The following is a 26,919-nucleotide window of genomic DNA, read 5'->3' as shown; positions in this document are numbered from 1 at the left end:
GTCTGCAGAAAGGTCTGCCTGTCCCAGCCACATACCAATAGTTTGGAATTGCCGTAATCTGCAGAATACTTGTTCTCTTTAAGATTTTTGTTGGTCAGTGATGTCGCCATTAATGTCAGAGTTTTGTCTTTGCATTGTAATGCCCAGAGCTTGAAAGCAGTGTTAATGTGTGCACTGCTGAAAGCAGATGCCTTTGGTCTACTTGTAGAACGCAAATTGCATGGCACGTTCACAGATTAATTGTTGCTTGCATTATCCTCTGGAAGGGAATGCCCAAATGGATTTCTTATGTCCAGATTTGTTTCCAGGATCTGTTTCTACCAAGCAAAGCCTAGGCCAGCTGAATGTGGCAAATACTGTAGGAGAGTCAGCTTAGTGGTTCATTGCAGGCTCATACAAAGTGTCTGAGGTGATTTTGAGGAGTATGTTAGCCTTATTAGGTATACCTATAAATAAACTTTCCTTATTCGTCTGGGTGGCTTGTCATGTTTTTGCTTATTGTTGTAGGGTCTGCTGTCTGTCTGGGGGACATCTTTGAGCAGGAGGCATTGTTTGTATTCTGAGCAGCAGGAAAAAAATGTGTTTATCATCTTGGGAGGGTTCTCATTTGCTTCAAATCCCTAGGACCTTTCTTTCAGATGTCTTTGTTTCTATTTCACTTTGTTCTTCTTTCTGTCAGCCACCCTAAAACACGTATTAGATCTTGTAATGCTCTGGAATTATTCTAGAAGCTTTGTCTCCTCTTGTAACTAAAAGTAAACAGAATCACCAAAGTCTTTAGTGATGAAACTTGCTGGGCATCTCAGAAGATTACATTTCCTGTGGTTTATGTTCATGATTGTGGGAACAGTGCTTATCTGCCACCGGGAAACAGAAAACTTCACTGCGTTTTAAGATAAAATAAGGAAGCAGTGGCTTTGAAATCCAGATGTTTGGTATGATTTCACTAAACTCCTGCTTGAGTGAGGTTCAGAAGTTGGGTACATTCTTTGTCTGAATATGTCCTGTTTAGTTCTGAGCAAACCATTTGTGAGTGAGACTTGGTTATCATTTCAGAACAAAGGATATGAAGAAAGAATTAAACAGCTATCACCAGTGAAATTATTTCAGGCTTCCTCCTTCATTGATATAGATGAGTTATGCTCATAGTAAACCCCAGTTGACAGCAATACTGGATTTCTGGTTCAGGGCTTAAAACAGTGCCAAATTTAGAATTAGAATTGCTCTGATAGGGAGGGGTAGGTTGGTGCCACATCTTTTGATTCTAGTGCCTTTCTTGTAGTGTCTACCTACAGCCTGTTTTGGGGACGTGATGCTACTTGAAGTCTTACTCTGCCTTACCACTTGTAGACTGCAGCTCCTACTCCCTTTCCCTCTTCAGGTTTGTCAACCATTCTCTCTTTGTGGGGGTATAATTCATTTTTAGACAATATTACTTGTCTCATCTCAAAGCCTTGACCTTTCTGTCTTGTGATAATGCCGAGCATGAGGAGCTGGGCTGTAACTTTCCCTCTGAGGCTGGCAGTCTGCACCACACCTTCCTGCTCAAGAGCACTGTCTGTGCCCTGCAAAGTCACACTGGTCTTTTTTCCTGACTCTGCATTGCGTGCTTGTGTCTACCTTGCTACTTGTTCTTCTTCTTACGACTGCTTTTAATGTCAGACTTTCTTCTTGCCACTCTCCAGAACTCCTCCCCGTTCTAACTTAAGCTTTTCCAATTGTTCTGTGTCTGAATATTAGCCCACGTAGTTTTGGGGCTATGCAGTAGCTGTAGTTACACTGTAACATTGTTTTTATCTGTCCTCTGGCAAAATTAATGCATCTTGTCATCCTCTATCTTGTTAAGGCTATGGGGCTTTATTTCTACCTCTATTTAAGAGAGGTTTAAGAGCAAAGGTATTTTAAAACTAAAAGATGTGTTAGCTCCATGGGAACAGATCAAGAGAAAGGACATACCAGATTATTTGGATAGAGAGGAAGGCGAGGATGGAGATATCAGACACCACAGAACAGCTGTGTGGAGCCTCCTGAATTGGTACTCAAGTAATTTCTGATACCCCCCTGTATCACTGAGCATAAAGAAGTCTGTTTGCCGTGCTCTGGTGAGGTGTGTGAGGGCTGTAGAGTTCCCCAAAGTCTGCTATACTGGACTGCTGCATCCTGCTGCTGCTGTTTGGCTTTAGATTTTTGTACTCTCACAAGCAGAAGTGACCTGCTAGTGTCTGGTATCCTGGTTGTGCCTGGCAGCATTCCTGGGCCTTGTCTCACTCCAGCCGTGTTCAGAACAGTGGACAGTTCACGTGCTGTTTTAGACTGCTTTTCATTAACTTGCGAGTCTTTCTCTCATTTCCAGTTGCCATCTTCTAAATGGATTCCAGTGAATTTTCGGGATCTATGGACCCCCTGTCCTTGCCTGACAAACCACTTATTGGAGATCTCCCTGCTGACATGGAGTTTGGTGAAGATCTCCTGGGCTCCCAAACAGCTTCCACCCAGGAAGCTTCAGTTCTTCAGCCCCCTGGCTGGGATCAATCCAAGCAGATGACTGCAGATGGGGACTTGGACCTTCTAGTGAAAGCAGACAGCCTGTCTGAACTAAATAAATCAAATGACCATGTTCTAGATAAACCTAATGTCTTGGATATGCTGGAGAAACCTGATGTCTTAGATGACTTGGATAAAACTGCTGACTTGATGGAGCAGGATAAACCTGAGGGTCTGGATGGGCTACGTAAGGCACATCCTTCCCGGGACGTGGAGGATGGACCATCAGACTCCTCTGCCCTTTCTAGAGAAGCCCTTGTTCCAGAAACATGGAAAGAAGGGGAGGATGCACCAAAAAATTGTTCTGGGGACCTAAAGGAAGACGGTGCTGCTGCTATTCCTGCACTACCTGGTGACAAGGCCCCTGAATCACCTCGAAAACCCATTCCTGACTCTGGGAACCTCAGCAGTGCCCCAGCCACGGAAGAAACCACAGCACAGTCCTCAAGTCCAGCAATGCCCCCACCCCAGCTCAGTCTTAAACAGACAAAGAAGATGAAGTTGAAAGCACCAAGGAAAAGCTCACCCCTGCAGAGGGAAGGGCTGGCAGGGGAAGCAGAGGTGGAACCGGTCCCAGACAGCAGAACTGCAGCTTTGCCCCCTGAGCCTATGGAGGAAAACCGGGCAGAGGGAGGGGATGATAGTGGGAAAAACTCGCTTAAAGAAAATAGTGTACTCAAAGCACAGGAAGCCTCAGCACCAGCAGGTAAGTTGTTGGCTCAGCAGAACTTGGCTTCCTTTTGCTCAGGAGCTCATCCAGCTGCAGGTTGCTGAGGCTGGAGTCTCTTCTGCACTCCAGCTTTTCCCATCATCCCCTGCTATGGAAACTGTGAATGGTACTGATGGTCTAGGTTTGGGCAAAGCTTCTTGCATACAGGGAATAGTGCTCTGGTGCACACAAGCTCTTGCTCAGGCTTTCATGGCTTTAGCTGATTATCAGTGCTTGTGTCAGCCCAGGAGCTTCCCTGATGAAACTGTGGCATCAGCTTAGCTCACACTCTTCATGACTGGAGTCTTTGCTGGAACTGAGGGTCATCAGGAGGTGTTTCCAATAGGCAAAGTTCCTCTGCCCAGGCTGACCATCCCCAGGAGATGCTCAGTCTTGGTTCAGAAGCAGTTGGAGGTAACTGCCCACCCAGCCTGCCTCCCCCACACAGGGAGGTCTCCCCCTCAAGGGCTCCTCCCAAGCTGCATGTTTGGATCTCCAACCACAGATGGTGGATTTAGGAGCTTTCCTGTGTCTGATCACCACCAGAATTGTGCTTGATAGCCAGGGCTGACCCAAATGGTGACTGCGTTTGGAGAACACCTGTGGTCTTCTGTTGGAGAAAAGCAAGATGTTAGATGACAGCTTTTTCTGTGCTTCTGTTCCAGGAGAAAGCCTGTCTGGGAAGGGGAGCGAGCTTCCAGCTGAGAAGGTGAGGACAATGCAGTCAAATATGTATGGTACAGGAGCATAGAGCGTGGCTGGCTGTTGTCAGACTCTGTGAGGGACACTGGCTGCCTCATCACCCCTCTGGGAAGGAGTTTGCATGACTCCTGTGATGGAGTGATCCCTGTGCACTGCCACTGTGCTGTAATGTGGCTTCAGCATGTCCCTGCTACCCACAGCTGAAATGTTATTCTCATAAGCCTACTTTCCCCTCTCCTCTGTCTTGCCAACTCTGGTCAGGTATCCATGGAGTTTTATCCGTTTTCAGCCTAGCTGTTGGGAAAGCAAATCCCAGAGGTTGGAACTCCACCGTGATCTGGGATATTTATCCATGGTTTTCCTAGCAGATAGTTAGCCTAAATATTTTCTGAATGTCTTCTAGGAGCAGAAAAGAAGTGAACGACCCAGAAGATCAGAAACTGCCAGACCTGAAACTGTGAACTCCTCTGAGAGTAGTAAGTAACTAGGGTTGGTCAATGCCTGTTTTCAGCCTGAGAGAAGGGCCCAGATCCATTGGGGGCAGGTGGTTCATGGTGTGAGTACACTGGGAACTCTGGAGCTTCTGGGCAGACTTCCCTTCTACACTGGACAGGTCTTTTCACCCCCCCAATCTTCATCCTCGGGTACTTGCCTTGCTTTCTTAGGGCACTTAGGTCAAAGCAGGCAGTGTTGTCTTATTTTTACAGTGGTTTGTGGACACCGAGCTCTAAGTAATAGCACGAGACTCAGGGGTTGTTCCCAGGAAACGCATCTTCCATCTCCTCAGCCAGGAACTTTCTTCCTTTGTCTCTGGCAGCAGGCTGTCTGAAGGAAGGTTGTGTCTTGGGGATTTTCCTGCAGAAGCGCATGAAGTCTCTGAGGTGTTGAGTGTCACCCTGCCATTCCCTAGCATTTGTGTGTTGCTCTTTTATTGCCTGCCTGTGCTGTTCCTTTAAGGTCTGCTGGCTCTTGGAGGGTTTTCTGCTATAAAAGTTCACACTTTGGGCTTCTGCTCAACCTTGACATATCATGACTTCCTAAAGAGGAATTGTTCTTAAGCCCAGTTTGCTTAAAGACCTCTTGATTCATCTCCAGTTCCAACAGACTTTCTTTGAAGGGTCCCTTTATCATTCCACACAGACAGGTACAAAGTACGTAGAGGGGCTCCAGAAAGGTGACCCAGAAAGTCCCAGCATGTGTCTCATGGCAGAGTTTCTCAGTCCCTAATGAGGGATTTCTGTGCCTCTTCCTCTGCTGCTTTGCAGTTCCAGTGTCTGACGAAGACTCTGATGCAATGGTGGATGATCCCAACGACGAGGATTTCGTTCCTTTCCGCACGCGGCGCTCGACCCGCATGTCCCTGCGCACCCAGATGGCCCAGCGAGCCGCCCGCTCCACCTTCACCAAGATGACCTGTGCCAACTGCAGGACCCCCCTGCAGAAGGGCCAAACCGCCTACCAGCGCAAAGGGCTTCCTCAGCTCTTCTGCTCCAGCTCCTGCCTCACCACCTTCTCAAAAAAACCACCTGGCAAGAAGATATGCACCTTCTGCAAAAAGTGTGTGTTCATTCCCCTTTCCTCAGTGCTCCCATGCTCGTGACCCCGTTCACCTGCTCCACAGCTCTGCCTGCCAGTCCCCTTCCTATGGCCCTTATTCAGCCACATGCCCACTGCCATGTCTTCCTTCACACACTTCCCTACACCTCCTTCACATTATTGCCATTCCCTGCCTGTCCCCAGACTCAATGCCCCGTATTCCAGCCTCCTCTCAAAACAACCTCCTGCATGCTCCGTCTTCAGACACCACTCCTCTGGGCCAGGACAGAAGCTGCTGTGAGACAGTTCTTGCCAACTTTTTGAGACCAGAAAGTCCTGTGCGTTGCAGTGGGCCATCCTATCCCTTTGTGGCAGGACTCAAGTGTCCCTGCACTAACACATCCCCTCCTGATCCCCAGGGAGATCTGGAACACCAAGGACTCTGTGGTTGCCCAGATTGGTTCAGGTGGCTCTTTCCACGAGTTCTGCACCTCTGTCTGCCTTTCCCTCTACGAGGCCCAGCAGCACAGACCAGCACCTCAGTCTGCAGATGCCTCGGACACCAGCCGCTGCAGTGTTTGCCACAAACCTGGCGAGGTAAATAAATCCCTTGTCCTTCCCATGGCCTGGACGAGGTGCTTGGGACCTGCAGCATTTGGCCCTGCCTGGGACCAGGGCATTTGCCAGGTTTTCCTGTGGTGTGAGGCTTCAGCCCCTGAGCTGTCTTGGGCTCACTCCCAGGTCTTTTTGTGTTACTGTAAACCAGCCCTTATTTTAGCAGAAGGAAGGAGGCTTCTGCTTCTCCCCACCCTGAAGCTCACTGCTTCCTACCACTCTGCTCTCCCAGTTGCTCCACTGACTTTTGGCAAGGGAGGCCACCCTGAGTCCACACCAGCTTCCAGTATGGCATTTGCCCAAGTCTCAGCCTGTTATCCCAAGGGCTGTGGCAGCAGTGGTACAGCTGCATTGGAAGGAGGCCCCTGATGGTTTGGGGAGTGACAGAAATGATGTCTCTGCAGATCCAGCACGAGGTCAGCAACGGGAGCGTGGTTCACCGCATCTGCAGTGACGCCTGCTTCACCAAGTTCCGGGCCACCAAGGGGCTGAAGACAAACTGCTGTGACAACTGTGGACTTTATATCTACAACAAGGGCTTGCCCCTGGAGTACCTCTTCCACGAAGGCCAGCAAAAACGGTTTTGCAACTCTACGTGTCTCAACAGTTACAAGAAGGTGTGTGGATCAGCTGCCTGGAGGGGGGGGGTCTCTGTGGGCACACAGCTCCCTAGCTTGGTGTGGCACAGGGAACTTTATGCAATGACAGGTGATTCAAATCCCCTTGGTCTTTTATTGCTGACAAAGCATTTAAAAGATTTCTGTGGAGAAACTTTGAAGCAGGCAAACAGAATGAATTTATTCTGCATGAGGCCCATCTTGGACCCAGGGATGGGTCAGGCAGTCAATAAGCTGGACTGTACAGTGACACTGGTATATACAGTTAGCATGATTCTGTTGGATATGTTCTTCTGTGACCTGAGCAGGCTTCACTTAACTGTCTCAATGGGATTGCCAAGCTCTGTATTCCTGCCAGGCTACCCTTAAAATGAGAAACTGAAGTGCCAAAGGCAGCCTTTTTTGCTACCACCACCTGAACCTGCAGACTATGAGCCTGGTTCTGGCATCAGGTGGTCACTGCAGGAGAGCAGTCCTGTGGTGGATACAAAAGTGGGTTGGGATGTGAGGGTCAGACCTTGCTGGCTGTGCTGGTCTCCCTGGCAGCTCTGTTTTGCTCTGTGCTTGCAGAAGAACACCCGGGTCTACCCCTGCATGTGGTGCAAGACGCTGTGCAAGAACTTTGACATGCTGCCCAATGTGGATCGCAGTGGCAAGATGGGCCTGTTCTGCTCCATTTGCTGCACTACCTCCCACAAAGTGAAGCAGTCAGGCTTAGTCGGTAAGAGCACCTACACAGAGGGAATCAGTCACCTCTCCACTCTAACTCCTTCCTTAGCTTTATTTATTGCTTGTGGATGGGACTGAAAAGAAGATGTGTTGCTTGCCTGGGGAGGAATCCAGTGAGACCAGGGAAAGGAGATGTGGATACGGAGGAACCCTCGCAGAATGCAAACATCTTAATATGGAGGGTAGTGTACATTGCTGTTCTTGAGAATGCAGGGAGCAGCTGTAGTGCTGGGCTGTGCTGGCATTGCCCTTTCTGTTACATGGAGTACCAGGGCGTCCAGGAATGGGTGTGGTCTCTGGTGCAAGTATTGCAACGTATTTTGTCCAATGTCCTATAGAGACAGGGTCACTCCCTTGAACCCCTTGCTCTCCATCTCTGTTTAACATTTCTGTCCTAGCAGAATCCAGTGCTCTTGGTTTCCTGGTGTTCTTGTCCCTTGCCTTTTGATAATAGCTTGTCAGACTGAGGATGAGTGAGTAGCTTGTGTGCCATCCTCAGAATCCAGTCTCACGTGGTTTGCTGCTACCCTCACCAATTCCTCTCTGTTTCATCAGGTCCCCCTAGACCCTGCAGCTTCTGCAGAAAGAGCTTATCTGAACCCTGCTATTACAACAAGACAGACCGGGTTGTCTACCAGTTCTGCAGTCCCAGCTGCTGGACCAAATTCCAGGTACTGAAGTATCCTTCATGCTGGGCTGGGCCACGGAGCTCATGCCTCCTTTCACACTTAGCAGAGGCTCCACCTTCCTTGAGCTCCTCAGGGAGGGTTCCTAAGAAAGTCTCTGTGGAACACAAGAGTTGCAGTGACCGTAATTGCTCATATCTCAGTCTTGGCCCTATCATCCCCTTCCTCCACTGGGATAAGGCAGGCTGTAATTCACTCCTGTCTGTCAGGTTATGCCCAGTGGAAGGGCAGTGCAGAGCTGTGCTGCATGAGTGGTTTGGGATGCAGTGGCCTTACAAGAGCATGAGCAAAAGCACAAGTAAGTCAGCAAAGCACGGTACACACCTGCTAGCTGGGTGGAAAGGGGCAGAGCTCCCCTCTGAGTCAGGTGTCACCAAGAAATATAAGCCTTCTAGAATGTATTGTCTAAAAACTTAGAGCTAACAGGCCTGGATACCTCATGTTTGATAATCCTCGAAGGCTTGACTAGCGGTTTTTAATCTTCTGACATTAAGTTTCAGCATGTGTGAAATGTTTGTGGTATTCATAGGCAACTTGAAGGTTATTAGTTTTGTACAGTTGTCAAAGAACAGAGTAACAGCCAGGAAGACCTGGGAAACTTAGGCCAGGACGTGCGAAGTGCAACTGAGAAAACGTAGAGAATCTAGAGGTAAGAGGTAGTTACTGGCAGTTGCAGCATTTGGTTTTTGGATTTTTTTTTTTTAATTGGTTGTGGGGTTTTTTTAATCGATTGGGGGGGCAGGGTTTTTTTATTGTTATTGTTTTTGTTTGGGGTTTTTTTCATTGGGGTTTTTTGGTGTTCTTTGATGTAATCCTTCACTGAGATCACAAATAGTCTGGGTAGCGTAACTGTAGAGTTTTTGCAGTTGTAGACTTCACGAGACTAGAATTATAGAACAGTTTCAGTTGAAAGAGACCTTTAAATGTCATCTAGTCCAGCCTCTGCAGTGAGCAGGTACATCTTCAACTAGGTCAGGTTCCTTAGAGCCCTGTCCAACCTGACCTTTGAATATTTATAAGGATGGGGCATCTACCACCTCTCTGGGCAACCTGTGCCAGTGTTTCACCATCCTCATTGTGAAAAACTTCTTTTTAGCTAATCTAAATCTACTTTCTTTTAGTTTAAAACTATTACCCCTTGTGCTATCACAACAGGCTCTGCTAAAATGTGTGTCCTCTGATATCTTTCTTTTAAGTATTGAAAGGCTACAATAAGGTCTCCCCAGAGTGTTCTCTTCTCCAGGCTGAATAATCTCAAATTCCTCAGCCTTTCTTGACAGAAGAGCTGTTCCAGCCCTCTGGTCGTTTTCGTGGCCTCCTCTGGACTCACTCCCAACAGGTCCATGTCCTTCCTGTGCTGGGGACCCCAGACCTGGAGGCAGCTCTGCAGGTGGGGCCTCACCAGGGTGGAGGAGGCAGAGAGTCACCTCCCTAGACCTGCTGGTCGTGCTTCTTTTTGGGCAGCCCAGGGTACAGTTGGCTCCCTGGGCTGTGAGCTCATGTTGCCAGCTCATGTCCAGCCTCTCATCCACCAGCACCCCCAAATCCTTCTTGGCAGGGCTGCTCTTGATCTGTTCATCCCCCATCCTGTACTGATACTGGGGGTTGCCCCAACCCAGGTGCAGCACCTTGCACTTGACCTGGTTGAACCTCAAGCTTGTCAAGGTCTCTCTGGATGTCACTCTGTCCCTCAGGCTTGTCAACTGCATGACTCAGCTTGGTGTCATCTGCAAACTTCCTGAGGGTTCTCTCAATCCACTATGTCATTGATGAAGATATTAAACAGGACTGGTCCCAGTATGAATCCCTGAGGGACACCACTTGTCACTGATCTCCATCTGGACACTGAACCATTGACCACTACCTTCTGTGCAACCATCCAGCCAATTCCTCATCCAGTCCACCCAGCAAATCCGTCTCTCTCCAATTTAGAGAGAAGGATGTTGTGGGGGAGTGTGTCAAAGGCCTTACAGAGGTCCAGAAATGGTGGCATCCATAACTCTGCTTCTCCACTGATGTAGTCACTCCACTGAGGAACTAGGTTAGTCAGGCAGGACTTGCCCTTGGTGAAGCCGTGCTGGCTGTCTTGAATCACCTTCCTGTTCTCCATGTGCCTTTGCACAGCTTCCAGAAGGATCTGTTCCATGATCCTCCCAGGCACAGTGGTGAGGCTGACAGGTTCGTGGTTCCCAGGGTGCTCCTTTCTGCCCAGTTTAGAAATGGTTGCAATGTTTCCCTTTTTCCAGTTACCTGAGACTTCACCCAGTCATGTAACTTGAATTATTGCCATGTAAAACCAGCATTGGACCATATGAGTAAACCAAGGCATAACCTGGATTAGGAACTGTCTTGCTGGCAGATCTCAGAACACACTTGTCAAACTAAAACAGCTGAAGAGAATGTTTCAAGATGGTTTCTTGGGGATCAGTATTAAGCTTGGCTTAATACCGATCAATGGAGTTCAATGTTTTCATCAGTCATTTGGCAATAAAGTCAAAGTAAGCATAATAAAATGTTGCAGATGAAACGAAAACTGGTGACCTGAGCCCATGCTGAAGCCAGGGCAGTCACAGAAAGCAAAGAAATTGGATTGATTGACAAGGCTGGTTCCTCCTAATCTGTGCTTAAATACACTTCAGTGTAAGATCCTGTGTCAGCCTTTCTCAAGTAGTGTGGGGATGCAAGTCCTGGGAAAGTAAGGATTTTGAAAAGACCTTGGGATTACAGCAGATAAACTGTTCGGTATGAGTGTCTCAGTTTACAGCCACAGAGGGAAGGATTAATTAAGTTCTTGCAAGCAGAAGCAGAAGAACATGGAGTTAAAGTTTGAGGACTAGGGAGCAAAAGAGCTACCTAGAATGTTGGACAGATAGGAAATATTTTCCAATGTCCGCTTTATTTTCAATATTGCAGAAAACTTGGAAGTATCCTGAAAAAAAAACCAACATAAAAATTACATTTGGGCTTGAAAAATGCTTGTACTGAGGCACTTGCAGAATGCCTTATCTGAGGTTATCAGAAAGAAAACCAGGAAGATGACTTTATTAATAAATAGATCCTTATGGATGAGACACTAAATGCTAAATGGCTATTTAATCTAGCAGAAGGTGGAATGAGAAGGCTGCTTGAATTCTGAAACTCCATTACCTTGAAAATAGAAACCAAGCAGCTGCGCTTCAGGAACTTTTAGAGAAGAAGTTGCAGAGCCCCCATCCCTTGATGTTTTCAAATCCAGTGGGGTGGCAGCTTGAAAGCTTGCCTTCCTGAGAAGAGCTGGACCCAGCACATTGGAAGCAAAGTGAAATTGCTGTCAAGAATCTGCTCTCCAGGAGCTTGAGATATGATCTGGTGGACTGACTGAGTCACCAATGGTGGCATCAGGTCTGAGTGGGGCTGGGTGGGCTGCTTGTGACTGTGGAGGAGACAGGCAGTGGTGGCAGTGAGAATCAGATGTCCACTGCCCTCCATGTGCCTCTCCCTCCATGAGCTGTCTCTTCTCCTGCAGCGCACCAGCCCGGAAGGTGGGATCCACCTCAACTGCCATTACTGCCACAATCTTTTCAGCGGGAAGCCAGAGATCCTAGACTGGCAGGTGAGGACTTTCCCCGGGGGGAATATTGAGTTGGAGGCCAACACTGGTGAGAGCTGCAGGGCTCCTTCATCTCTCTCTGCTCAAAGCAGAGCTCCTCCTGTGCCAGTTCTCTGAAAGCCTTGGCTGCAGAGACATGCCTGGAGACTGTGCCGAGTGCCGCACTCCTGGAATTCAGCGGGATGTCGGAAGGGCAGGAGGAGACCACTTCTGCCAAACCCTGTGCCAGGAGAACTGGGGAGTTGACTCAGCCCTGTAGTCTTCTCCTGCTTCCTTGAGAAGTGTGGGAACCTCCTGGCAGCCTGGCTGACCTGGCAGCGGTCTCTTTGGCAGGACAAGGTGTATCAGTTCTGCTGCAAGGACTGCTGCGAGGACTTCAAGCGGCTGCGTGGGGTGGTGTCCCAGTGTGAGCACTGCAAGCAGGAGAAGCTGCTGCATGAGAAGATCCGTTTCTCTGGAGTGGAGAAGAACTTCTGCAGCGAAGGTACTTGGGGAAGGCATGGGAAAGGCAGAGCCCCCATGCCAGCCCATGCTGGGGGAGGAGAAGAGAGCATGGAGAGGAGCAGAGGGGAGATTGTCTTAGCCAGGCCCTGGGGCAAGAGCCTTGCCGTGCAGTGAAGGGAGGACTGTTGTGGGGATGGCTTGCTGTCCAGCCAGGCCCTAGGGCTAGATCTTTACCGTTCATTGTGTCCTTGGGGAGGGCCTTCTCACAGCTTTTCTCTCTCTGGGGGCTGGGGAGACAGCAGGTGGCAGCTCCGCTCCTCCTGTCATCATGCACTTCTACGCTCTTGCGTCTGGGCTGGCCTGACCTGGCCTTGCCCTGCCTGCTGGGTTCCTGCACACAGGAGGTTGGAGTCAGACTCTTCCTAGAAGCATGGAGGTGAGAGATGGCAAGTCCCCATGAGGTCCCATCTTATCCCAGCCCCAGGGGCCAGTGCTGGATTGTTCCCTACAGTGTGTTGCGTGTGCTCTGTTGTCTCCGCAGACCTGGATTTTGGTCATGTTTGGGTCAGGGAGGCCCCCAGTTCATCCTGGGAAGGTTTCACTCCTATTGTTTCTCCGCAGGGTGTGTGCTTCTTTACAAACAGGATTTCACCAAGAACCTGGGCCTGTGCTGCATCACCTGCACCTACTGTTCTCAGACCTGCCAGCGGGCGGTCACCGAGCAGCTGGAGGGCAGCACCTGGGACTTCTGTAGTGAAGACTGCAAAAGCAAATACTTGCTCTGGTACTTCAAGGTCAGTATTGGCACTGGCAGCTTGTGCTAAGTGCTGTGGTGGGCACGGCACCCAGATAAGTGGGCATTGCACTGAGGAAGTTCGCACTGCTGGAGTCTGGCTGGCACTGCTGCGGAGAACCTGGCACTGCTGGAGTCCTGCCTGGCAATGACGGGACACTGCTACGGGGAAGCTCACGTAGCTGGAGTCCCCAGCTGATCCTGCCAGACAGAGCACTGCACTGAGGAAGCTCACAGTGCTGGATCCGCGGCTAGTGCTGCTGTGAGAAGTTCGCACCGCTGGAGTCCCTGGCTGGCACTGGCAGGGCACTGCTGTGGGGAAGCTCACAGCACCTTGCTATGTGCACCTTTCACTGGAGAGTTGTGTTGCACTCGGAGGGGGTGTGGTTAGTTACTCGTTGTTTCTCTCCTGCTGATGCGGGCTTTAGGCAGCTCGGTGCCATGCCTGCAAGCGTCAGGGGAAGCTGCTGGAAACCATCCACTGGCGGGGGCAAATCAAACACTTCTGCAACCAGCAGTGTCTGCTGCGATTTTACAATCAACAGAACCAGCCCAACCTGGACACGCAGAAGGGGCCCGAGAGCCTGCTGAACAGTGAGTAGGAGGGAGGGAGGGGACCTGCATAGCTCAGTCTGAGAGACACAGGGAAGACTGAACGGCAGGGGTGGAAGCTTCCTGCTTGGGACTGGAGGAGACGCTAGGGAACAATCCTGCACTGGCCCCTGGGGGGGAAAGGACGGAGTGGGACCTAATGGGCTTCTCCATCTCTAACATCTATGGTTCTATGACACACAGGGCCCAGACGGGAGGAGCCGGTGCCAGCGTGCTGCCTGTAGCTCACACTTAGCGAGGATACTCAGGGATTTAACATCCTCAAGTTGCCAGCGGAGAGCTCGATTTACAGGGTTAGGGGACAGCGTGGTTTGGCATGACAATCCACCTGCAGCCCCACACCACCTCCAAGCTGTGACCTTCTCAGATCTCATAAGCTAATCTGGATTGGGCCAGGTCAGTGCTTGGATGGGAAGCATTCAAGGACAAAGAAGGGTGCTGCAGGAAGTGGTGCTGGTGACGCTGTAGGTGGGCTCTCCTCAGCCAGAGCTGAACCTAGAACGGTCTTGAGGGAGCACTGAGCTGCTGGAGGCACTCTTGTCTTGTGATGTTAGATTGGAGTCCTACCATTTACCCAAAGTTCACTGCAGCTTTGGGGAGTTGCCAACCCTGTCCCCCAGATAACCCCATTCTGCATCCATGGAGTTCCAGCTGGAGAGGAGATTTTCGCTGCCTGTTGCCCCATTTCCTATCGTTAACTTGAGCCAGTTGCTTATGCAAGATTGCAAAGTGCTTTGGGATCCCTCAGGATGGAAGGTGCTCGTAGTGAGTGACAAGACATCGCTTGGCCCTTGGACTTTTGCATAATCTCATTCTGCTTGGTCTGGCATAGGCCACGATGTCCTTGGTAATCTGTGGGATCTAGTTAAGATGCCTGCAGTTTATGGTGGGACTTCCTTCAGTGTATCAAGCTCCAACACATACCTGCGCTGCAGGTTCAGGGCTTTGCTGCCTTCCCTGGGATTTCATGAAGTGTAAAACCCTGGCTAGGGTGTACCAAGGAGGGGAAACCAAGACAAGGACCTTCACGTGAGAGACCTCATCATCCACCTCCAGATTCTTCTAGTTCCTCTCCTGTGGGCTGATTGTAAGATGGGGGAAGCTCCAGATGTCGCTGCTGCTTAGATAGCAAAGCAGAGCTGCTTCTCCAGAAGCAGCAGGTTCCCCCAGCTAGGGGAGTCCCAACCTGCCTTCCAAGAGCTGTGTGAGGTGACAGCTCAAGTGGCAGGACACTGGAGTGACCTGGATAAGGAACTGTTGGTTTCTGCTGGCACAAGGGTGCCCATGGGAAGTCTGCTTGATGGTTTACAGTGTTCTGCTGCCCAGGAGAAGAAGAGATGTTAAACTTGCTGGTTCCTGTAGCTCACCAAGTGATTCCACAGCCCTAGCCATCCTGTTGCATTTGTCCTCTGCTTTCAAGGCATGTCACTTGTGAGGGACCAATAACACTGCTTTTGCAACACAGGCACAGTGGCAAACTCTGCCTGCAGAGGGAACCATGTTTCACGTTGTTTAGCCGTTGGACCTTGCTACTTGGAGCCATGGACCACAAGACTCAGAAGTACCTTCACCACCACCACCAATCACGAGAGTCTCAGGCCCCCTGTACCACATCTCTGGAAAGCTCCAAGAATTTTGCTTCTTGGTATGTGGGGCATCACCCTTCACTGTGCCACAGCTGCCTCTCTGTGCCCCCTGTGAGGACTCTGAGGGAGCCAAGGAAAAGCCCTTCATCAGTAGTGAGTGAGCACAAGCTCCAGGCTGCCCCAGCAGCTGCTGTGCTCGGTGAATGCTGCTGGTGGCACTGGGCCCTCTGTGTGTTCTGGCACACCCAGATGTGGGATAGCCATGGACACCCTTGCCCCAGGACTGTGGCATACTGCTGAGTTTGCAAAGGAAGGGTGCTGGAGCCAAGGACCTGCTTACACAGAGAGCTTTCCAGCCCACTGTGCTGTGCAGGGAATTTGAGGAGGAGCAGCTTGTCAGCTCATGATGAGGAGCAGCTTTGCCTGGTGCAGTCAGGGTGTCCTGTGGACCTGGCAGCTGCATCGCCAGCTCACAAGGGACTGCCTGGATTTCAGGCCCATCGTGGGCAGAGCTGTTGACTACTTGGTTATTCTGTTGCAGCCAGTGGTTGCCTAGAACCCTTAATTCCCGTGACCCACTGGCTGCTACCAACTTAGTGATCTTGAGACTGCTTGTTGCTGATCATATAAGCAGCTATTCTTTTGCTGGGAACAGTCCATGTAATGCAGGATTGAGGAGCTTCTGCTACAAAACTGTGCCCAAACACTTCCAAGGGGAACTGGCTCTGCATGGGACTGACCAACTGGAGAGGGTAGAGGGTCAGAAGTCACTGATGGGGCAGGCATGCCTTGACAGCTCTTTGTTGGTATTGGGATGAGAGTAAAGAACAAACCACAGTTTTCCTCGAAGCCTGGACACATGGAACTTTGTGGCAGGAGAATCTTGTTTTCTTAGTCCTAAATCATTGGCCTGTGGGGCAATCATGTTTGCTTTTGATTTTGCTGCAGCAGAAATTCCACTCCTGTGCCATAGCTTGTCTTTTCTCAGTCAAGCCACTGATGTTTCCTACCTGGACCTGCTGCCCATCCACTTTGGGCTGTCAGGGTGAGTTCTTGGACCCTGAGACTGCTGCAGAACCTATGGCTGAATGCTCGGCTGCAGACTAGGGAGCTTCCTCTAGCTGGAACTTGCCTGTTTTCCGCTGTGGTGGCCAGCAAGTGGAGCCCGCCAGGCCTCCAGTTGCACAAGAGCTGTCCTGCATTTCCTTAGGACAGAGGAAATCTGCACAGTGCATGGTCTGTGTGTTGGACCTCTAGGAATCTGGGTCTTTCCTGAAGAGCCAGTCTGTGTGTAGGAGGTGCAAATGGACCCGCCACTGCCTTTGGGTGCTGAGACCTGCTGCTTTCCTCGCAGGTGTCTCCTCCATGCATGACCCACAGTTAGTCAGTGCTGTAGAAGGCAGATGTTTCTGGCAGCCACATGGGTAACCAGGGCTCACTGGAGGCTGGGATGAAGGTGCTCTGTTAGCTCATAGGCCTTTGAGATGGGTGCAGGTTCTCTGCAGAGCAAATGAGCTGGAATTATCATCCAGGGCAGGGTGATACTGTCACCACCTGAGACTGCCTGCCACATGCACCTCTTATCTGTAGGTGATCCCTTCTTTCCTTAGGGGAATATACTGCATCCCTAGGGCTAGGGCAAAGCTGTCTCTCTGCTTTCTGAAATATCTCATAATGCTACTGATAGCTCTGTCACCTTCTTCCTAGGGATCTCGAAGCACTTTGCCAAGATATTTGTAGCAGGGATATGGAGGCACAGGGAGAGGCCATGGCTCGGTACAGCAAGCCAATAGGCAGAGCTGGGAATAGAGCCCTGGATTCCTCTCTCAACAAGGGGCTGGGATTTCTCCTGACCTGCTGTGATGGGGATGGGGTGGACTGCAGGTGAGCACAAAATGACATGGGAGTAACTCGATTTTGGAGTTGTAGTGTCTTCTGAGCTGCTAGGGCTAGAGATTGTGGAAACATTAACTATTCCTGGAGTGGCCAGGAGGAGTTTCTGGGGAGCCTGTCCCTGCTCTCTGGCTGCTGGTACCTCCAGTCCCAGCAGTGGGACACATTGGCCTAGGAGCTCTTGAACTCAAGAGTTGTTGCTTTCTCTTACAGGTCAGACTTCAGATCCAAAACCAGCTGTCCCTTCCCCACAGAAGACAGAGACTAACATGGTAAGACCCATTGGAGGTAGGAGTTTGCAAGATAGCACAAAGAGAGAACAGTTCTGCCATTGCTCAGGGGGATTTCGTTCTTCTACAATCAATGAATTTTAAGATGTCTGGATAGTGGGAGCTCATAAGAGCTCCTAGGGAGGGCAGTATCAGCATAAGTCCTGCAAGGGGGAAGAATAACCATTCCCTAGGAGTTGATGATGAACTCCAGAATAACCTGACACAGTGGCACTGGCTTCTTTTGCATGGTGCTTTTCTGTGCCTGGGTTTAGTCACTGTCCCACTGTTTCCTCTGCCCCGTGGGACGGGAGCCACCAGTGCCAGACTCCTGGCACAGCAGGGACACCACACAGGTTTGCTGCCTGCCAGGAGCAGCTTGGCAGTCCTTCGTCCAGGCCTGACGTGTGTGTTGGGGACTGCCAGGCCCCAGGAGGTGCTTTGGGAGTCACTCCAGCTGTAGCTGTAGTAGGAAAGAGGTTGTGCTGCCTTAGGTGAACATCAACCTCCTGCTTTCTGCATTTTCTCAGCTGTCAGCAAAGGCCTCCTCAGCCCAGACATCTTCAGCTGCGCCGCCTCCCGCCCCACCAGTGGTTCCAGCTACCCCTCGGAAAAACAAAGCTGCCATGTGTAAACCACTGATGCAGAACCGGGGCGTTTCCTGCAAGTTAGAAATGAAGTCCAAAGGATGTCAGACAGGTAGGAAAACAAGACATAACTGCAGGATTACAGGGGCATTTTGGAAAGGCAAGGGGCACATCCCTGCTCCAGACTCTGCATCCAGCTTGAAACGCTGCACAAAGTGTGTTTGGCACCATGCTGAGGAGTCTGTGGGCAGGTGCAGGGCACATGTGGCAGGGCTGGAGGCAGGGAGCCCATTCCCATCATCAGCAAAAGGAGAGATGCAAAGAGCACTGTAGCATGATCCCACTTCTTGTGGGACAACTCCTGTTGCTCTGGAGATTGTTAGCTTGTCCGAGGGCCATCTGCTGAGCATGTTCCACTCTGTAGCTCATGCTGGGCATGTGTGTGTGGTCTCCAGCATGTGCAAGGCAACTGGACCTCTTGGCAGGGTTACATAAGAGCAGGACTTGCACTTCTGGCTAAGGCAAGCCTCTTGTTGCCAGGCTTGACTTGCTGCTGCTCCAGCTCTGTCCGTAAATCATAGAAGCTGGGGGCTGGAAGGGCTGCAGTGCTGGATGGCTGGGTGCACGTCAGTGGGTGGCAGGGCTGGGTGGAGGAGCTTCTGGGATCAAGCTCACTGATGTACTTTTGCTCTTATCAGAGGCTGACTGGAAGCCCCAGGTGGTTGTATTGCCAATCCCCGTCCCGATCTTCGTGCCTGTGCCTATGCATATGTACTGCCAGAAAGTACCTGTGCCTTTCTCCATGCCTGTCCCGGTAAGCAATGCACTTCACCTGCTCCTGTTCTCCTACTGTCTTGATCCTGCCTTGCTGCAGCCTCTCTTCTTCTCTGTTTATCCTCTTCTCCTGCCTCTGCTTTTGTGTCAATCTGCTGAGTGTCAGTTTTCTGCTTGGTGTGCTGCTGTCTACAGGTGCCTGTGCCAATGTTCCTGCCCACCACCCTGGAAAGCACAGAGAAGATTGTGGAGACCATTGAGGAACTGAAAGTGAAGATCCCCTCCAATCCCCTGGAAGCTGACATCCTGGCCATGGCTGAGATGATTGCAGAGGCTGAGGAACTAGACAAGGCCTCCTCGGACCTGTGTGGTAGGTTCTGCCATGGCTTGGTCTGGCCCAACAGCTGGGATCAAGGGAGGTTTACTGGCTCTTGGAGCTAAAACACCTGCCTGGATTGCAGCTCTCCAAAGCCTCTCAAAAAAGTAAGCAGGGAATAACAGTTCCTCAACTTCTGCTGAGGAGCTACCAAAAGGGAAGAGCTGCAGCAGGGAGCACTGTCTGCCACTTTTGGGGGTGCCAGTCTTGCGGCACTGTTAGTTTTTTCAGGTGGCTGTTCAGGCTCTTTCCTAAAGCAGCTTACTAGCTAGAAAACTAGCAGTGCTGACCCTCACCCCCAGTGATGAGGGTTGTGGCTGGGGAGGTGACAAACATCCATTGTCTTGCTGTCCAGAGAAAGCTGGGCAGTGCAGGTGTCGTGGGGCTGCTCTGAGCACAGGACTGTGCTGCATGCAGGGAGCCCAACTTCATTTCCCAGCTGTCACAGGGAAAACAGTTGGGTTTATGAACTGCTTTTGCCTTGCAGATCTGGTGAGTAACCAGAGTGCAGAGGGTCTCCTGGAGGACTGTGATCTGTTCGGACCAGCACGGGACGATGTGTTGGCTATGGCTGTCAAGATGGCAAATGTCCTCGATGAGCCGGGCCAGGATCTGGAGGCTGACTTCCCTAAGAGTAAGAACTGGGGGAAGCAGGTGTGCAGGGCTGCTTGTGCTGCAGCAGGGTCCTCCCAGTGCCCTCAACCAACTGTTGCCAGCAGCTCTAAGAGCTGTGTGAATTTACCTCCCCATGCCCTCTGACTGACCAGGCCTAGGGCTGAGCCTTGCAGATGACTGCTTGCAGCAAGGGTGAGGGGACCACCACTTCTGAAGGAGTGTGTGTTTGTCTAGACTAACTTACCTGCAGAGATCTGCAGAGATCTGCAGAGAAGGGGGAATGAGAAGCTGGTTTTAACAGCACAGAGAGCAGGGCAGCAGCACTGGTGTGCTTATGGATGATGATTCCAGAGGAACCAGCAAGGCAAGAAACCTGGACAAAGCATGACATCCTGGAAGTGGCAGAATTGCTGAATGTCCATTATCAGGCAGAAGGTGGAAGAGGAGGCAGGGACTCACAGAAGCACAGCAGTGCTGGGCAGGGTGGTAGCAGCAAAGGATAGAATTGAGGTGCCTGTGCCAGGCTGTCCACAGTACTGGCCTGGTACAAGGGCATTAGGAATGTTCCTCAGCTTTGAAAAACAAGCAAACAAAAACCTGTCAGAGGGGAAAAATGTAGGGCTCTGGTTATTCTGAGAGAGCTTAGCATCATCTGCCAGAAACATATTTCCTTTGTTGTACTGTGGCTAAAGTTCATGCCAGACAGTGGTGGGGGGTGCGAAGTGTCCTTGCTTCATCTTGCTGTATGTAAAACACTTGCCAGCACAGGGGACAGGATGAGAAGTCTCAGCTGAGCCCTTCTGCCTGTGTTTCCTTTCAGACCCTCTAGACATCAACCCCAGTGTGGACTTCCTCTTTGACTGTGGGCTGGTGGGACCAGATGATGTGTCCACAGAGCAAGATCTGCCTCGAGCTGTCCGAAAGGTGAGCTCTCTTTGGGTGCTGCCTGCTTAAAGCTCTTTGGGCTTGGAGCTGCCATCTGGGATGTAGGAGGTGAAATGTGCCAGAGGCTTTGGTGTGCTGGGGAGGTTGTGCCCTCTCCCCTCTGAACATGCTTGGCCTGTGGGCCACTCCTTGAATGAAAATACTTTGGAGGAGCTTTGAATGCTACAGGTCATGTGAGAGCTGGTCTCGTTCCTGTGGCCGTCATAATGGGCCTTGTTGGCTTGGTTGTCAGCAGAAGGGTGCCTGCTGGCGTGGGCACAGGCACACTGGGAGTCACACACTGCAGTCACAGGTCTGAGGGATGGCCACAACTCTTGCACCTGTCCCAGGTAGGTGCCCAGTCTCACAGTACACCTCTCTGCAGGGGCAGAAGCGCCTGGTGCTCTCTGAAAGCTGTTCCCGGGACTCAATGAGCAGCCAGCCCAGCTGTACAGTCCTGAACTACTCGTATGGAGTGAATGCCTGGAAGTCCTGGGTGCAAGCCAAGTACGCAGGAGGAGAGACCAGCAAGGGAGAGGAGCTACGCTTTGGCCGTAAGTGCCTTGTGTGGATGCAGTGGAGTGGCAGAGACCTCCCAGAAGCTGGATCTCAGGGTGCTGAGGTGCTCCTGACCTTGCAGGCTGTTGTCTGAGGCTGCTGTGCTTGTCTCCGCAGCCAAGCCCATGAGGATCAAGGAGGACATCTTAGCCTGCTCAGCAGCTGAGCTCAACTATGGCCTGGCCCAGTTTGTCAAGGAGATAACACGGCCCAACGGGGAGCGCTATGAACCCGACAGCATCTATTACCTCTGCCTTGGCATCCAGCAGGTGAGGGAGGCCTTGCTGCCCTCCAGTCCTCCACAGCCAGACTTGGGGTCAGAACTGGTAGGGGGAGCTTTTACCCTTCATTCTACTTCCTGGGGACCCAGAGAGGCTCACTGGACTCACCTTCATTGCCTCACCCCAGGACAGCAGCTCTGGTGGCACAAGGAAGGGTGCTCTGCATGTGTGCCCTGGGTTCTCTGGGGAGGGTTTGCGTTCCAGGTGCTGCTGTGTTTCTCTTGACTGTGTGTTCTGTCCTTTCTAGTACCTGCTCGAGAACAATCGTATGGTGAATATATTTACAGACCTTTACTACCTGACCTTCGTGCAGGAGCTGAACAAGTCCCTGAGCGGCTGGCAACCCACAGTCTTACCAAATAGTACGTGTCTTCTGAGTACCCTCAGTCACCACACATACCCAGTTTGTGCTCCTAGCCTGGGATCCTCTGGTCTGATTGTGTTCCCCCAGCCTCAACCCTCTTTCTTGGTGTAGGCAGCACAGTCCTGCTGTGTCTTGGGGTCAGGCTGACCCAAACTGACAGCAGGGCCAGTGTGGTTTACGCCTCAGCAGCTTCTGTAGCCCACAGTCAGCATAACTGGGAGCTGAGCACACATGCTTTCTTTCCTGGGACAGTTTGAATCTTTGCAACACTTCACAGTGATGTCTCCACCCTTTGGCAAAGAGGATGCCAACCCAGGGGGCACACTGGCACATGTCTTTGTGTTCCCAGCACATGGGTGAGCCCTGCACACTGTGCTAAGCCTTGGCCAAGGTTACTGTGCTGCTGCCTTGTGAATGGACTTAACTTAGAGCTCTGCAGAGGCTTTTCATGATGCTGTGTTCTGAGGTGCCTTCCCTGCTGTGTCTTGTCAGTCAAAGATCCAGCCTCACCTCTGCATATTGGCTGTCCCAGGCAGAAGCATTTGGCTCCAGACCTGTGTATTTAGGCAGGAGCTGGCTGTGTCTCTCCTGCCTGCTGCTTTTCCTTCATCTCTCACTGAGTGTGGTGGAGCACTGACCTGGAGATCACTCTGTGGCCATCTATAGTGATGAGCAATTAGAATTAATTTGGGTTCTTGTCTGTGGTTTGGCTGTGATCTGGGGTGGCTTGTGGCAGAGCCAGCATCTAGTTCTGCTGATGGCTCTGGAGAAGTAACCTTATGGAAAAAAAGATGTTGTGAAGTGTCAGTCTTTCACAGATTTCTGGGCAGGATGAAGGAATTGCCGTAAGGCTGCTGTTGATGTGACCCGGTTCTTCCTCTGTGTGTTGCAGACACTGTTTTCTCCCGTGTCGAGGAGGAGCACCTCTGGGAGTGCAAACAGCTGGGTGTTTACTCACCCTTTGTGCTGCTGAACACCCTCATGTTCTTCAATACTAAGTTCTTCGGGCTACAGACAGCGGAGGAGCACATGCAGCTCTCCTTCACCAACGTGGTGCGCCAGTCCCGCAAGTGCACCACTGCCCGTGGCGTGACAAAGGTGGTGAGCATCCGCTACTATGCTCCTGCCAAGCAGAAGAAAACCCGAGGTAGGGCCTGAGGGAACATCTCTGTCCCTCCCCCTGCTTCCCCTGTTGGGATACAGCCATGATCCAGCTCTCTTCCCCCTCTGCAGATGGTGGCTCTGGAAAACGGAAGCGTGAGGAGGAGGTACCGATGTTGGAGCAGCGGGAGAACAGGATGAACCCCCTCCGATGCCCAGTCAAGTTCTATGAGTTCTATCTCTCCAAATGGTGAGGCTTTCTCTGGAGAAGGGACATGTGCCATTTTGGGGCCACCACTCAGTTTTAGCGGGACCATGTGGAGTGACTGCTGCTCTCCATATGTTTGTACATGGGCTTGAAGCCTTGCACAAGGTCTGTGCTGCATGTGTAGATCACGGTTGAGAAAATGCTTCTCTCTGGCCTCTTCCACTTCTTGCCTTTCTCCAGACTGGCAGGAGCGTGCCATATGAGTCCAGGTGCTTGGGTAGTTAGCGGTTTTGGTCCTGAGCAAGGAGCTGCAGGCTCAGTTTGTGTCCTCATCCTGCTGAGTGATGAGAGGCTGTGGCAAGCCTTGAGCCCCCCTTGCTAACCATGACAGCAGGCCAGGCTGGCTGAGCCCCTGAAGCTGAGACCCCCCAGGTCTGACCTTGCTCTCCCTTTGCAGCCCCGAGAGTCTGCGGAACCGCAACGATGTGTTCTACCTGCAGCCCGAGCGGTCCTGCATCGCCGAGTCCCCGCTGTGGTACTCGGTGATCCCCATGGACCGCAGCATGATGGAGAGCATGCTGAACCGCATCCTGGCCGTCAGGGAGATCTACGAGGAGCACAGTCGGCTCAGCAGCCTGGAGGATGACATGGACTAAGAGTGAGGTGCTGCTGGGCTGGCTGTGCTCCAGCCCTGGACACCCCATCTTCCTGCCTCCCGCTGCAGGGCAGGGGCCGTGCAGCACGGGAGGGGATGGTGCTGCAGCAGTGCTGTCCCTTCATCATTACCAGACTTGGACATCCCATCCTGCTTGTTACAGGCCTCCCTTACATACATGGCCCTCATGCTCAGCTCTGCCTCCTCCTTTTGGCTGCTGGGTGAACCATCTTTCCCAGGGCCAGTTCCCATGGCACAGGGGTGGCAGAGTCCCTGGGGCACCTGCCCTCACCTTTGTCCCCCCTACCCCCAGCCCTGCCACTCCCCCCCTCTTCCCCTGCCCCAGGGCAGGAATCTCACAAGGCAGCAGTGCACCATCAGACCAGTGGTCCCAAAGCTTTTATTTCCCTCTTCCTTCATCATTCCCTCATGAGGGTGCAGGTGGTATGGTAGGAACAGTAGCTCTGCTACTGGGGCAGAATTGTGGTTACAAGCCAGTGGGGATGGACCACAGGCTACCTGAGAGCCGTAGGGTCAGGGGGAGGGCTTTTCCCAGGTGTGGGAGAGGTTTAGGTTGGCTTCAGAGGGTGGAGGGAGCTGGCACTGGAACATGAGAGCAGAGATCTGGCCTTGCCATGGGGACACCTCCCTCATGTGCAGCTGAGATGTCTCTCTCAATTTGGTCAGTGTTTCCTGAGTTGTCTGAAAACTGATGGAGATGGGTCTGGGTCAGTGCTGCCCCTCTTTCCCCACTGTCCCCTGTCCTGGTGTAGGTCCCCTCCCCCATGCAAGGTGCCATCAGTGGGAACCTCTGCTCCAGCCAGGGTCTTGGGCAGCTGCTGGCAGAAATAGGGAGCTCTGCCTGGTCTCCCCCTCCCTTCCAAAGCAGCAGGCTGCCACCGCCCTGCCCAGAGCAAGTCTGGCTCCAGCTGTGCCACTCCCTGCTGCCTCCTGCCCCTCCTCGTGTTCTGGTCAGTTTTATTGAGCTGTACATGGGTCTCCTGTTGAGCCTGTATATATTGTTCTGGGCCCTGGCCCGGGGCCATCTGTTCTCTGTGTCCATGTGGAGAGTGAGCCGCTCACCAGTCTTGTTGTAGTGATGCCAGGGCAGTAGGAACTAACCCTGTGTCTCTGGAAACCATTCATTTCAAATAAAGATGTGGAAAACTTTTGGCAGCCCCTAGTTTCCCACCCTGGGCAGGGTGAGCATTGCAGGAGAGCATGGCCAGTGTCCCTCTGCTGCTGTACACCACACTCCTGTCCGTCCCTGCCTGCACTTCCTACCTTGCCAGCTTGGGCATGCTGGGATGGCCCCTGACCCAGTGCCCTCTGACACCAGCCTGGCATGCCCTGCCTGTCCCTGCCCTGCTTCACCTGACCTGTCACCTGCCCACAGGGCTGCAGCCCAACCCAACCCAACCCAGCAGTGACCGTGCCCTGGCCATGCAGTGTGTCTGTAGGATGGACCAGTCAGAGAGCAATGCCATGTGGGCAGAGCAGGAGTCAAGGGAGGTGCAGTGAGTGTTTATTTGCTCCCCCATCCCAGTTTTACTCTCAGCCCTGCTGCTCCCAGGAGTGCTGGGAGCAGCTGAGCCGTGTGCCCAGGGCCATGCCCAACTCTCGTGCTGGCCACGGGATCCATGTCACGGACCTGGCAGGGCCTGGAGACTGAACCACCGCTGTGGCCACCAGTGCATCCCCCATCCCTGACCATCCCAGCAGGCCACGTTCACACTGCCAGGTCTGCCGCTCGCATCTCCCCGTGGGACCCACCAGCCACCCCTAGCCATGCTCCCGCCTTCTTCAGGGGTGCCAGGCCGTGGGGGGATCTGCCAGCAGCCAGGGGGCTGCCAACCCCGGGCAGGGTGACATGGGCACTGCGGGGCCCTAAAGGGCCACTGGGAGTGGTTATGATACGGGACTTGGGGCCTGGCCCCTGCCGGCACTTGGTGAGACCCAGGTAGTAGATCTCCACCAGGTTGAGCAGCAGGGAAACGCAGGCCACCCCCAGCATGAAGAGGATGAAGATGGTCTTCTCAGTGGGCCGGGAGATGTAGCAGTTGACAGTGTTGGGGCAGGGCCAGCGGCTGCAGGTGTAGAGGGGCTTCAGCTGGAACCCGTACAAGGCGTACTGGCCCACAATGAAGGCCACTTCCAAGAGAGCCTTGAAGACAACGTTGCAGATGTACGTCCTCAGGATGGCCCCCCGCATGCAGACCCGTCCCCGTGTGTCCCCTGCAGGGAGCTGGGGCTGCCTGGGGCGCGGCCGCCTGGCCCCGCTGCCGGCCCGCACTGCCGCTTGCTGCTGTGCCTTCTCCTCCAGATGCACCAGGTGCAGGATGTGGCCCAGATACACAAGGCTGGGGGTGGAGACAAAGATGATCTGCAGGACCCAGAAGCGGAGATGGGAGATGGGGAAGGTGCTGTCATAGCAGGCGTTCTGGCAGCCGGGCTGCTGCGTGTCGCAGGAGAAGCCAGACAGCTCGTCACCCCAGACCCGCTCAGCGGCTGCCCCCAGCACCAGGATGCGGAAGACGAAGAGGACAGTGAGCCAGACCTTCCCCACCACTGTGGAGTGCTCCTGGGCGTTCTCCAGCAGCCGCCCCAGCAGGCTCCAGTCCCCCATGGCACACGCTGCCCTGCAAGACAGCCGCCCTCCAGACACAGCCGCCCCACAGCCCACCACACTGCCACCCCATCCCCCGGATGGGCAGGAGTGCACAGACCCAACCCAAGGCTGTCCCTGCAGTGTCCCCATCCCAAGGGACCCCCTAACCCATCACAAGGAAGGCAACGGGAGCAAAGGCCTCCAGCAGAAATCTGGGAGCACCAAGGGGATCCCTGGGGACTCCTCACCTGTAGGTGGGTGTGTGGGGCAGAGCCCAGTGCTCCCGTGCCGTCGGCTCCCGGGATGCAGGATGCTGCGAGGCCCCTTCCCAGCTGGTCCCCAGCTCCTCAGTGGGTGCGGACAGGTCTGCCTGGCTTCCTCTGTCCGTTCACCCAACAGCAGGCGTGGGGTTATTGGGGCACAAGGCAGCTGCACGCCCCATTGGCTTTCATTGTGACTGGCACATGGAACAGCCACTGGGGAAACCTTTTCCCTCTATTTTTGGTCTGGGCACTTTTCTAAATATATTCGGGGCTGCAGGGGC

The 26,919-nt window shown here is 52.5% G+C and overlaps 2 protein-coding genes across 7 annotated transcripts in view; one reads left to right on the top strand and one right to left on the bottom strand.

Moving 5' to 3' along the window:
- The window catches only part of ZMYM3 (zinc finger MYM-type containing 3), a 32,916-nt gene extending 7,978 nt beyond the window's left edge, over window positions 1-24,938 (top strand). For 4 of the 6 annotated variants that reach the window (XM_027743727.2, XM_039378174.1, XM_027743724.2 and 1 more), the window contains exons 2-25: window positions 2,354-3,250; window positions 3,919-3,962; window positions 4,359-4,431; window positions 5,221-5,512; window positions 5,911-6,088; window positions 6,511-6,723; window positions 7,294-7,444; window positions 8,008-8,123; window positions 11,644-11,730; window positions 12,061-12,211; window positions 12,793-12,965; window positions 13,393-13,558; window positions 17,269-17,327; window positions 17,855-18,023; window positions 18,610-18,725; window positions 18,881-19,055; window positions 19,549-19,695; window positions 20,497-20,600; window positions 20,986-21,154; window positions 21,276-21,427; window positions 21,687-21,801; window positions 22,696-22,950; window positions 23,037-23,154; window positions 23,570-24,938. In XM_027743727.2, the coding sequence (XP_027599528.1) occupies window positions 2,368-3,250; window positions 3,919-3,962; window positions 4,359-4,431; window positions 5,221-5,512; window positions 5,911-6,088; window positions 6,511-6,723; window positions 7,294-7,444; window positions 8,008-8,123; window positions 11,644-11,730; window positions 12,061-12,211; window positions 12,793-12,965; window positions 13,393-13,558; window positions 17,269-17,327; window positions 17,855-18,023; window positions 18,610-18,725; window positions 18,881-19,055; window positions 19,549-19,695; window positions 20,497-20,600; window positions 20,986-21,154; window positions 21,276-21,427; window positions 21,687-21,801; window positions 22,696-22,950; window positions 23,037-23,154; window positions 23,570-23,768 (4,305 nt within the window). In that variant the 5' untranslated portion in view covers window positions 2,354-2,367 and the 3' untranslated portion in view covers window positions 23,769-24,938. Of the gene's footprint in view, window positions 1-3; window positions 1,382-2,353; window positions 3,251-3,918; window positions 3,963-4,358; window positions 4,432-5,220; window positions 5,513-5,910; window positions 6,089-6,510; window positions 6,724-7,293; window positions 7,445-8,007; window positions 8,124-11,643; window positions 11,731-12,060; window positions 12,212-12,792; window positions 12,966-13,392; window positions 13,559-17,268; window positions 17,328-17,854; window positions 18,024-18,609; window positions 18,726-18,880; window positions 19,056-19,548; window positions 19,696-20,496; window positions 20,601-20,985; window positions 21,155-21,275; window positions 21,428-21,686; window positions 21,802-22,695; window positions 22,951-23,036; window positions 23,155-23,569 lie in introns of those variants that run through there. The other 2 variants (XM_027743726.2, XM_039378175.1) reach the window with 2 other exon arrangements.
- A 298-nt stretch (window positions 24,939-25,236) lies between these two features.
- On the bottom strand, window positions 25,237-26,466 carry LOC113999922 (gap junction alpha-3 protein-like). The gene is given in 2 exon segments (XM_027743735.2): window positions 25,237-26,406; window positions 26,408-26,466. Coding segments are annotated over 2 exon segments (969 nt in total). The 3' UTR covers window positions 25,237-25,496.
- Window positions 26,467-26,919: the final 453 nt, after the last annotated feature.

Source organism: Pipra filicauda, unplaced genomic scaffold, assembly GCF_003945595.2.
Source record: "Pipra filicauda isolate LSUMZ 115617 unplaced genomic scaffold, ASM394559v2 scaffold9_size5747161_pilon, whole genome shotgun sequence".
Lineage (NCBI taxonomy): Eukaryota > Metazoa > Chordata > Aves > Passeriformes > Pipridae > Pipra > Pipra filicauda.
Note: the sequence above shows the minus strand (reverse complement) of the source record. Positions and strands in the feature narration are given on the sequence as shown.